Here is a 12317-nt window from a genome sequence, read left to right on the forward strand (position 1 = left end):
TGAGTGAAGAATTAAGGAGGAAGCTAATTAATAAGAAACGCGCGATGGAGGACGAAGACGTATGAGTAAGACCAATGACTTTAGAAACGCGTAGTTAGTAGGTTTCAGTTTCAAAGCATTGACTGAGGACGAAGACTGAGACTTAATCACATGCCCACTAATTAAGTTTGGCTTTCTAAATTACAATCAATATTACTAAACACACAATATTATTTTGCCATTTATAAAAAAAAAAATCTGTTTATTAATATTAATAAAAAATTGACAATAAGTATCTTAGGTGACTTACTCGAAGTAACGACACCAACTCATTTTTTAAAAAATTACTGTTATTATAATATATTTTTAATTAAAATTTTAATTTTAATTTAATATTATTATTAATATCGTATACAAAATATTACCTGGTGTAGTTATGTTGAGTAAAGTTACAATATGATTATTATCAATTTTTATGCACAATATATATAAATAAACACACATTTTGTTAATTTTTTTATACACAATATTGATACAAATATTAATTTATAATTTTTTTTATAAAAATACATTCTAATTAATTATTTAAAAAAGGGTAATTGGTGTGGTGCTGTAAATAAACTCACCCAATAAAGAGTTGAATCCTTAAAACGGGAATTTTTCATTTTGTATTTACTAATTATTATATTTGATTATCTTGTATTGGAATTCTATTTTAATAAACTTGATCGTGTTTTAGTTTTAGTTTTTTTTTTTTTTTTTTGGACGATTTGCTATGTTTTTTAATGTTATTTATTTTTATTATATTATTTTTGTGTATCATCAGTTTTTTTCTTTTATCATCATATCTTGATGTCTTTTGTTTTTAAACTATTAATGTGAAATGTTTTATTTACTGATTAACCCCATAAGAAAAATAACAATTTTATCCCCTATAGTTTTTAATATGATGCAATTTACCTTCCTGAAAGGAAAGCACTACAAAAAAAATTGAATTTTCGCTACACTATAAATGACCAAGGCTAAAAAATTGTGGTTAACAATACTATTATTTAAATTTTTACCACGATTAATTAATATTCGCCATGATTTTTAGCCATAGCCAAAATATCTGCCATGGCTAATATTTTGGCTACACCTGCAGAAACAACTGCTAATGACCGTTGCGAAGACGTGGTTGATGCGCATTTGCCACGATTTGCTTCTTTTAGCTATACTAATTAATCGTAGCGAAAAATTATATTATTCCTAGTGGAGGTAAATTGCTTTATTTTGAAAATAAATTGCTGTATTTTAAAAAATACAAGATAAATTATTATTTCATTTTAGAAAAATAATTTACTCATTTGCAATATCACAAGTAGAGTGCTCGCGTGTTTTTCTTAATATAAAGTAGACAATCTGAGTTGATGAACAAGGAACAAAATAAGGGGATGAGTAAAAGAGAGTGAGAAAAACTATTTGGTACACATAAATGGCAATTTGGAGAACATCTTACTTAGCTTTTTTTGTTTCAACAAAGATACCCTCAAATCTCAATTCATTAACTCGGACATGGATACGGTACTCAGAGGCCCGGCAATTGAGACACCTTCCATGGATGGCCCAGATTTGGGGTTAGGGCTCAGACAGGGCAGTGCGATGCTGACTATTCGAACAACTCTTCCATTGGGCAATTCTGCCTGCTCTCTACACACTGCCGTAGCCTCCACTCCCAATACAGTAGCTTATATCAAACTCTTATGTTGCTTTCATAATGTCCTCATAACCAATCTTACCCTTTAAATACATTTTTAAATCATATAACACTATTTATTACAAAATATATAATTATAAATATAAAACTTGTTGTAAAATATATAATAATAAATTTAAGACACTGCCGTAGCCTCCACTGTCGTGTTGTGCAAGTTAGTATAAAATATAAATTTAAAACTTGTTTTTATGTAATTTGACATTTTATTTTTATATAAGTGCTTATGTAACAGAAAAAAAAATTCAGTCAGTATAAAACAGATAAAAAATCTTTCCCCCTTTTTCAAAAAAAAAACAGTCAGCAAAAACTAATAAAATTATATGGTGTTGCGAATGACATTGTTTATGCGGCAATGTCAACAATTGCTTCTGTGGCATTGCGAAAGCTAGTCCATGTAATATTCCGGAAAGTTTCGATAATGCAGTGGTCAATTTTGTTTTTCCTATAATTAGTATTTGTATTTTGCTACCATCTTTTATATACAGAGAAGTAAATGCAATTAAGCCTATTACTGCATGAAAATAGCTGAATAGCTACAATAAATTTAATGTTAAAATCAGCATCGAGATAATTAACAAATAAATATTTTTTTTCAATTACTATTGAATTATTTTTCTTGTAGTGTACTGGTTTTTTTCATCATTATCATTTTCTTTTATTTGGGAATTTAATTTTCGGAATGGAGAAAAAAAAGACATAAATGGAGATGCGGGGTATCGATCCCCGTACCTCTCGCATGCTAAGCGAGCGCTCTACCATCTGAGCTACATCCCCTTTGCTTCGAAAAGCTTAATTTTATCTTGCAGGTACTTTCTTCCTTACCCTATTTTCATTTTTAAAATTGTAAAGAACAAATTTCCGTTTCCATTCTGCAAAGGTAGGTGGAAGGCAATATTTTTTATTTAAACTAAAAATAGTATTCAAAGAAAAGCAGAGTATGTGCAAAGGAAAACAATTTCATTTCATTTTATTATTATTATAAAAATATTAATAGAAATTAATGATAAGAAGTTGCTTATAAAGTTAAAATAATTGGTGGACACGTATATATTGACGACAGAGTGATGATAAATATTGTATTATCATTATATATAGATATGTTAAATTATTTATAGCTAGTGATAATTTTATCATTAATAATTACAAGTGAAAAAATAAAATGGAGTCGCGTAATATATATTTTCAGTGGCGATTAAATTCGTTTTATTTGTTGTTTTGTTACTTGTTGCTCCACACTACAAAAAATAAAAGATTAGTGATAAAAAAAATTAAATAAATTTTTTGATAAATTTAGTGATAAGAAATGTTTATTTGTAACAATAATGAATTTTATGATATTAAATTATTATTATTATTATTATTATTATTATTCAAAATTTGGTATTAGCAGTAAGTAGTGACAAAAGAACTGTTATTAATTATTTGGATAAATTACAACAACCTTAAAGGATCGCGTGGTACGGCCTGCGAACGTGCTAGCGAAAGCGGTAACGAAAAACGTATAATAATTAAAATTAAAGCGTAAAATGACTGTGACCACAGGTTCATAAAGCATGAACTCATCTCCAAGTGTACAGGAAATACCTCTGTCACATATTGATAGGGGACGGATCATCTTCTTGAAACTTACGGTCCTCGCTATATATTCCGACTGCACTGGACAAGGCTTATGAAGATCATGTCTGTGACACAATCACTTCTCATGCAGATCCAAAATACAATCATCGTATGCACGTAACTGTCCTGATTCCTCAAGTTTGAGGACTACTCTCACACTATCAGAACTGGGGATTCAAGTCCTACCAATCAAGCCTCCAACGCTTTCAAAATGACAATCCCCACGAGTCAGTTCAATTGATACGACACCTAGTCAATCAACCCACTAAGATTGCATAGACGTCTCGCGTCTATCACCGATGAAATACAGTACTCACTAATTGAATGCGACTCTTAGTGCAAGTCCCCATAGGACTCTCGATACCAAATATCGAGATCCTCAACTTGGAACATTTCAGGCTCAACCTTTTGGCAGTTGGTTTCATGACCGTCATCTAATGCGCGGCCCAACTCAAAGTGGTAGTTTTGATACCACTACACTAAATTTTTTTAATACCAAAAATATTCTTCAACTTCCCTATTCATGTTAAATTAACTACTCAAAAATTAAATTTACTCTCATTTTGCTTAATTAGTTTATTGTTGATTGAAATAACATATTAGTATTTATTTTGCATGTATATATAATTATTGTCATCAATATAACATTGTACAAAATGTTAATTTTGTTTTTAATTTTAGTAAAGTATGTATTAATAATTAATGAATTAAAAGAAGTTATCAGACATTTTTTGTATGGTAAGTTATAAGGCAATGACAAATTATAATATAAAAAAATAAATTATAAGCTTTAATAAAATAAAAATATTATTAAAAATTATGCTGCCAGATATTGCATATATATATATATATATGTTTTGATTCTAAGTGAAGCAAATTAATGGTATGAAACCAGCGCCTTATAATTATGTATTGTGTGGATTTGACTAATAAAGACTTTCATAATTACATTTAACTACTTTTATTACTTTTTTAATTGAATTGTAATTATTATAATTGACTGAGGACGAAGACAAAGACTTGATGACTTCCCCGCTCAAATAAATTAGACTGTCCAAAGCATAAATTAAAAATGGATTAAATGAAATTTTGGCCATATAATTTAAGTTATTTGGTATTTTTATTTTTTAATTTTTGGGAATAGCATTGTGGTTTTACATCTTTTTAATTCTTACGATTTCAGTTATCTTGTTCGCCGAAATTCAACTTCACTGTTACGGAATGGTGAACTCCAACGAAAAAATAACTGAAATCGTGAAAATTAAAAAGATGTAAGACTAAAACACTAGCCTATAAAATTAAAGGACAAAAATACTGTCAAAAATAGACCAATAGGAACAAAACCCTAATTTTAAAATGTCACGCAAGAGGCACATGAATTTTCTAGCAATATGGGTGAAATCGAATGAAAAAAAAAAAGTAAAATTATAAAATTAAAAAGATATAAAAATGATAAACAACTTAAGGTACGAGACCAAAATTAAATTAAAGTAACCAAAATAATCGCAGTAAAGACTTGTTTATTTTCGTGGCTTAAATTAAATCATTATTCCTATGAGAGGTCATCAGATTTAGCTCCTCTCACAATTAGTCCCAAAAAGTATGTTGATTTTATTCAGGGTTCATTACTAGAAATGTTTTACCTAAAGTTTGGTTTAAAGGGCATCTTCATTCCAAAAGTGGCAATTTTTCTCAATTTTTTTATGAAATGACTACCCTATTCTTCCCTAAGTGTAATTACTTTTGAATTTGCTTTTATTTAATAAATAAATCTTTCAATTATCAAAATTTGTTCTTATTAACAATTAGCAAAATTGAATAAATTTTATAATTATCTTTGATTAGTTAATTACTGACTTATTTTTTTAATTCTAATAACGGAAAGAAGGACAAGAAAAATGACGTGCCCCACATTTATGCAATTGTTTTCATACATTACTTTGTTGACGCCTAGGTTCGTGCTTTCATTTCTCGCATACACGATGGGTTAATTATTTAAATATTATTAAAAAAAGAAAAATTAAATAAATATAATTTGTATAAAAAGAGTAATAAATAGGTCCTTTATTAATTAAAATTCACTGATTTTTTAATATTAGTGAAAAAGACGAAATGAAAATTCATATTTATCCCCTGATTAATTTATGACTGATTTATCTGTAGATCAAACATCTTTCTCCTAACCAAACAACCCTGTACATCTTCACATGCGAATGCATGTGAGGAGTTATATCTTCACCCTCATAAGGTTAGTTTGACCGAAAAAGATTTGTTTCACCTACAATAATTCAATAATAAGTCATTCGGGATTAATGTTTTTACTAATATCGACAAATCTGGTAGATTTTGATTAATGAGATGATCTATTTGACATAAATTAATAAACATCAGGAATAATGTAATTTTCCAAATTATAAGAGGTTTACGTATAACTACACGAAACCTCAAAGGAAAACGATTTTATTAACCCATAACTATCTATACTAATATCACACTCACAAACGACGATTAATGACACCGCCGCACTAATTTTTTGTAAAGTCAAAAATATCATTCATGACAAATAATTAACTTATTTGACTTTTCAAAAATTAATAAATTATTTTCTTTTTTTCTTTTTATTAATGTAATGTACTGTTTTACTCTTATTTATAACATATTTTAAAGTGAAAAAAATTATTTATTATATGCACGTAGGAACGAAGTGCCACGACGACTAGCATTATTAATGAAACTTTTAGTGTTATCCATAGTTTCGTTCAACGATTTTTGGCGAACCAATATTCATCTGACGATATGTTGGTATTTTTTGGATTGAAACATAGCCTTAACAGTTAAGGGTTTCTACTGTCTTGAGGGAATACTCTTTTAACTGTTATCTGCCTCTGGGAGCAAGCAAAAAATACAATTTCATGGACTAAATGACTTATTTGGCATTATCATTGAGACAAACTTACCTATCTAAGAAGGTAATTCATCAACAGAAATGATCCAATAGATGTTCCAAGAACCAACAGATTTCTTTCTATATTGTATACATATATATTTTAGGAGACATCTACCACTAGAATATTAACCCAAAAAGTAATATTTGGTCTGAGGCTCCAGCTATCTATCTATCACACGGTAAATATCCGGATGTATGGAAAAAGGAAACGGAAGATTACAAAGAAGAGAGTGATACCGTTTCGATTGCAGGAGGTGGCTGCGTTGAAGTGCCGTTGTCTGTCCAGTTTGTTTCACCCCAGTGCCACAACATGCTTTCCCAGAAGCAAAACTCTTCAAAGCAAGTAGTTAGTCGCGTGTCTTGAATCTTGATTTTCCAGTGACCATCACTGTAGTTACTTTTCTCGGCTTGCCTACGATCCCACTCCAATGCCGCCTTCTGTTTGGACCTAAGCAAGCAATACTTTTGTAAGTTATCCGGCATTGCATCATGGACCTTCCACCAAGTTCTATGAGCAACATCACTGGCAAATTCCTGCAATATATCTACGTTCCAGTTGCAATCGTAGTCCCGGAAGCATAACCATGGCTTCAAGCCTAAATAGTGAAGCACGTAGAGGACCGGAGGATCAGCACCAAATAGACGAGTTTTCATTTCTTTCTTTTCTTCCTCGTCGCCAATCCAAAAATGTTTCAAAAAATTCATGTGCTTGGGGATTCGATGCCACCACGTGAAGATTTCGTTCAAATAACCTTGGTCTCCACCATTGTAGGACTCGATCTCATTGATGTGCTCCATCAACAACTGAAATGTGCAGTTTGATGGTTCGATGACCATGACACCCGAGTTAAAGAGGGTAGCATTGTTTCCTGTGGCAGAAATTTCTGGCATCTCAAACAGGAAATCAATATTTCTGAGGACTAACAAGTCTGCATCAATAAATATGATCTTGTCGTAATCTGTCAATTGCCAAAGACGGAATTTACTATAGTTCCACTCGTTGTAGGCATCTCGTTCAGCTTTTGGATTTCTGATTCTTTGAATTGTATGGATTTTCCATCCAGCTGCCTCAAGGCCTCCCCTGTGATAGTCACTGATAGTTTCATCTACAAGTATCACAAGATCCCGGGTCGAACCTGCCATGCGGATACTTTGTGCAGCTGCAATGGCTCCGCAGACATAGACGTGAGCTGAGTGCAGAATTGTTGCATATGCTTCTCGCCTTGCGTTACCTGAATGCCAGTTTTCTGCATAAAGAAATTGGTGTCAGCTATTACTTGTTAAAATGAAGTTGGAAGTCAGTATAAGAATTTTACGGGAAAATTTAGTGTCAGATTCCACCAAAGGCAACCAATTGCATGACACGTGCAGTATTTAGTAGTTAGTGTACGGTTGAAGGAAAATGACCGGTCACAATGCAAGTACAATAGAACTTGTCATATGATTTTGCTTATGAGCATCATATCAATTGAAATATATGTACATGAATCAAAAAATTAGCACCAACCTTTGGTCTTCAGAGGAACTGCAAGTTCACAGGACCCGACTGGAAGATGGAGCTTTTCTCTCAATTTATTTAAATCCGGATTATACAGCCATGCATTGCCTTCTCTTACAATAAGATCTTTGCAAGTAAACAGATTTGGGGTTGGGAAACACTCGGTAATGAGAAGAACATGGACAGGATGATACCCCTTGGCTGTTGCAGCAAGCCTTGCAGCTTCAAGTTGCAAGTGCAAACGAGCTACGTCCCTTGACCAGTTCCTCGATTTATCACAGGGAAGCTTCACCACTATAAGGTCCAGCCGTGGTTTACCTGGGAAGTGAATTTGGGGCAGAGTAGGACAAGTGGGAATTTCGAACTCTTCTTCCTCATCTAACCATTCAGGGTATAATGTTTCCCAAGTGACGTTGTGTGGGGCATAATCCATCATAAGGATAACATGCTCTGCATCTGGCAGTAACTCCTTCCACTGATCAAGTTCTTGCTCGTTGAAATTTACCAGCCCTATTCCCTTATACTCATCTCTGTCAGTTAATTTCTCAATAGCATCGGCAATTTCATCCCAGTTGATTTCTAAAGTTGATGCATAACTTTGATCTATGCCAAATCTATCCCTTATCCATTTATCTACCAAGCTTGACCTACAATCGAGTTTCACAAGTGAAAGAAAACAAGATATCATGCTTCTTTCTGTAAGATGAGCCACAAGTAATGGGATCAGAGTACAAATGACAAAGAAGTTTTTTCATGCCAAACCTCTATTTGAGGTGATAACACTACATGATATACAAATAAGTGAGAAACCAAAAGATAGAAGATACCTCGAATGAAAACCAGATATATGGTCTGTCTCATGAATTGATGGAGAGCGTAGGAGTGTGAAAAATGCTCCAATAACGATAATAACCATCACAAGCTTCAGTGCAGGGAATTTGCAGCTGAATATTCTGCCCAGACTGGAAAGATAAAGGGACCTATCCCCATCTTTCAGTGCTTTGTTTCTCAGAAACCTTCTTTTGTTTGTATCCTCACTGAACCACAAACATGCTAATAAGATCAAGTATTCAGCTAAAAATCGAATACCTAGGGTGAAGGGGTGAAAACAGTTAAACTAAAAAATCATTGATTTACTCCAATTTCAAAATTGCAAGCCATACTGGAAGCAAGAGATATTGTATAGCTCTCATAAAATTAGAGCAATGAGATTATCCATTCAATTCCATCCAACAACCAAAGAAAATCCTCTATGCTTCCAATACGATTTTGATGGACAACATGAACATTCTCAAGAATACCCAACACATTGGTTCTCTACTCGGTCCACTTGTTGCCTACAGATTTTAACTCATAATACTCAAATGAGAGGGAGCAGTTATGAAAGCCCTAACAGGGTAAAGGAGCTTAAAAAAAATCTGTTGAATTGGCAATGTCGAGCGAAGTGATGAATATAAATTGTAGCTGCTCATGTTCATTAATTTTTCTTTCTTCTTCTTTTTCTTATTAAGTATCAGCTTTGAATGGATTATTTCAATAAGGGTCAGAGTCCTTCTGTGTCTTTGAGTTGTAATCGACTTGAGAATGCTTCCTGCCCTTCAATATCTTCACACAAACTTAATGTGCCCTCTGCAAGTTATCATTAATAGTTCTTCATTTTCAGGCATCTTTTTTATGGTATACAGCATACAGAACTACCAATTTCTCTGGCCAAGTTGAATCAAATGCATCGGTTGGCCGAGTTTGATTGCTCCAACGCTCATTCAGTCATTTCTACTGATATAAAGTAAGTAGCTACATGGAGTAAAGAATCATGTTTTCTCCGGTATTCAGGGGCTGCCAATCAAACAAGTTAACACTTAACAATAAGTATAGGATGCAATTTCAAGAGGGCTATAGCAGACAGGCTAAAAGATGAAAACATTCACCTCCTCCAAAACATCGAGTGCTTGCATATACTAGCAAACACTATTCATTGATAGCAATCCAGAACATTTTATCCCCTTTACGTAACTAAGTTCGAACCGAAACATTACTATACTCCTCTATAATCATACAGGAATAAGAGGTTTAGCAGAACAACAAATGTTTCTATTACAGTCGAAATCTGCTCAAGTTGCTAAACAAAAAAGCCTACAAGATCACTTCTCTGCATCCCTGGCCTTCAAGAGAAAGCTGTTCGGGTCAAAATCAAAGGTTAACTTTATAGTAACATCTCATTCCTAATTACTTGAAAAATGAACCAAATAAGATAAGAGAAGCAACTTCCCGACCAACTATTGTTAATACCAACAAGCATGACAGTTTCTACGTGAAACTGAAAAATTCAACTCCTAACATCAATATTTAAAACAGGTCTGCGTTTTAAAATTTTGAACCTAAAGACTTAAAATTTCAAGAAAACAGGACACTTTTTCCATGCCTCCAACCACCAATTCGCCCACCCAATCGCTAACAAATCATTGCTAATCACATTTAAACTAATGATTAAAGAACTCTAAGAACGACGTGCTCCACACAACTTCCAAGAACGGCAACGAAGCTACAGAATGCGATAACAATCTAAAGCTCAAAAGCAGAAAAATCTATTAATCTAGCAGTACCACAACCCAAAAGGCTCCACATTCTACACCTACATAATGAAGAACAAACAACAAACTAGCCTACGAACCAGATTTTACAAACATCATGGCGGTCCATACTCTAATAAAGACCTAAAGAAAAACAAAAGGCATACACGCAAAACCCCAAAAACCCGCCGGAATTTTCTGCAGTAATGATGAATACCCACTTAGAAACGAGCTCATCAAGCCAACACCTACTGGCGCAGTTCAAGTGTCAAAAAAGACAATCAAACAAACAGATACTACCACAACAGAAAAATTGGAGAAAATAAAAAGCTTTTCATATATTATGCTTACTTGTTGAAGGAGAGCCTATGTCGGGGCTCCCCCGAAGTAGGCGATGAGCCTCTCATATTCGAACTTCAGTGCTAGCTTAGTGGCGGCAACATCCGATCTCAAAATACTCACAGTTTCAACCTTGAAACACAGCAAATCCAAGTAATACAATAATTAAAAACAAAAAACAGCAGCATTCCAGAGTTCAAGGCTGTACAGTTCGTCGAAAACAGCGCTCACACAGATTTAGAAGGGGGAAGTTTCTCTTGCGCGGCGTTCTTGGAGTAAGGATCTGAGGCGGAAGAAAATGCCAAAGAAGAAGAATCTGGTGTCAGCGAGTGAGATAAGAGGAGGTTGTGTGTTTTTATTGAATTGAACTCAGAATAAAGTAAGTAAAATTAAGGTGTTCTTTTTATACATTCTTTGGCTAAGTCTTTGAGCACTGCAATTGGCATGCTTCAAAGTTCAACATCATTATTTTAGAATTTTATATATAGAGAAGTAATTATTTATTTTTTGAAAAATTATGGGCTTATTTGAAGTATTTAAAGAAAATAATGAGGAAATAGAAAATAGTAAATAAGATATATGTAGAATTTAAATATTTTTTTGGGTCGATACGCATGATTGAAGATTGGATATACGTAAATAAATAAATTTGTGGGCTATTGTGAATGAGATTTTTTTTTGTATGAATTTATTTTTGTTTTTGTTTCGAAATATACTGCCACTTATCGCAGTATTTTTCTTACTGAAAGTAAAGTCCAGAACACAAAGTTTATTCGACTTTCACAAATTCTTTAATGTTGCGTTTGATAAAAAAGGGTTTGAATTCGAACGAAATAATTCCAATCGACTCTATATTAAAATTATTTAAATGTATTAAGCACTACAAAATACAATTCAAAATAGGAGGTGAAATATTTACACGTTCGTATTTTTCTTACTGGATTTCTTAGTACAAACTTTTTAGTTTTGACAAATTAAAAATATATATATATATATATAATATTTTTGGAGTATCTTAATTGAGAAATAAAGTATTTCTTTTAAATTTATATTTTTCTTAAACACTTGAAAAGAAAATACAAGGAATAACTTTTCATGTGGTACATTACATGTTGACACAAATTTTTAACATATAGAAGCAAGTAAATATTTTTAATTGGGATTTAATATTTAAATAATAGGAAATAAAAGAAAATAAATTTAGGCATGTGTATGTTGTCGGTGGGACGCACTATGTTCTAGGTGCCCTAATGAATACTTGTAGTAATTAAATAAGAAATAAAAAAGAAGTCTTGTAATAATGTTAGACCATGTTTGGCTCAAGTCCCAACTAGCATACCTGGCTCCTTCATGTCTTTTTCATTTTCATATTTATGGGAGATAAAAGGGTTTATTATATATGCTAGCATTGATGCCCCACTCTACCTATGGGAGATAAAAGGGTTTATATGAATGTGAAAAAAAAATGTTCCACAAGAATTATTGTTTTAAAAATTGTATTTGAGTAAACATTGAGATTCTTTTTTATTTTTTTATGATTATTAACATATTAGAATGTTAAAAGAAAAAAAAATAAAAATCTATAATGGTCTTTTTAGATTTAATCATATT

At 32.4% G+C, this 12317-nt stretch overlaps 1 protein-coding gene and 1 non-coding gene across 3 annotated transcripts; both read right to left on the reverse strand.

Moving 5' to 3' along the window:
* Positions 1-2436: 2436 nt before the first annotated feature.
* On the reverse strand, positions 2437-2509 carry TRNAA-AGC (transfer RNA alanine (anticodon AGC)). Its single transcript has one exon. It is a non-coding gene; the product is annotated as a tRNA-Ala (tRNA).
* A 3816-nt stretch (positions 2510-6325) lies between these two features.
* On the reverse strand, positions 6326-11091 carry LOC105158785 (putative UDP-glucuronate:xylan alpha-glucuronosyltransferase 3). 2 transcript variants are annotated; one of them, XM_020692698.2, is made up of 5 exons: positions 10940-11087; positions 10719-10838; positions 8625-8834; positions 7807-8444; positions 6326-7546 (listed from the first exon to the last, which is right to left on the reverse strand). In XM_020692698.2, exons 2-5 carry the CDS (start codon positions 10772-10774, stop codon positions 6516-6518), a joined length of 1935 nt encoding a protein of 644 aa, XP_020548357.1. In that variant the 5' UTR covers positions 10775-10838; positions 10940-11087; the 3' UTR covers positions 6326-6515. The 2 variants fall into 2 exon arrangements, with proteins under 2 accessions (XP_020548357.1, XP_011073953.1); XM_011075651.3 differs by having other exon boundaries at positions 10719-11091.
* Between the last annotated feature and the right edge of the window lie 1226 nt (positions 11092-12317).

This window comes from Sesamum indicum, linkage group LG3, assembly GCF_026168435.1.
Source record: "Sesamum indicum cultivar Baizhima isolate 11 linkage group LG3, ASM2616843v1, whole genome shotgun sequence".
NCBI lineage: Eukaryota > Viridiplantae > Streptophyta > Magnoliopsida > Lamiales > Pedaliaceae > Sesamum > Sesamum indicum.

Coding starts and splice junctions, on each gene's coding strand:
- LOC105158785 (XM_011075651.3), bottom strand. CDS start 10,774: ATGAGAGGCTCATCGCCTACTTCGGGGGAGCCCCGACATAGGCTCTCC. Junction 8,445..8,624: donor ATATCTGGTTTTCATTCGAG/GTATCTTCTATC, acceptor ACTCGATTGTAG/GTCAAGCTTGGTAGATAAAT. Junction 7,547..7,806: donor AGTTCCTCTGAAGACCAAAG/GTTGGTGCTAAT, acceptor TTCTTTATGCAG/AAAACTGGCATTCAGGTAAC.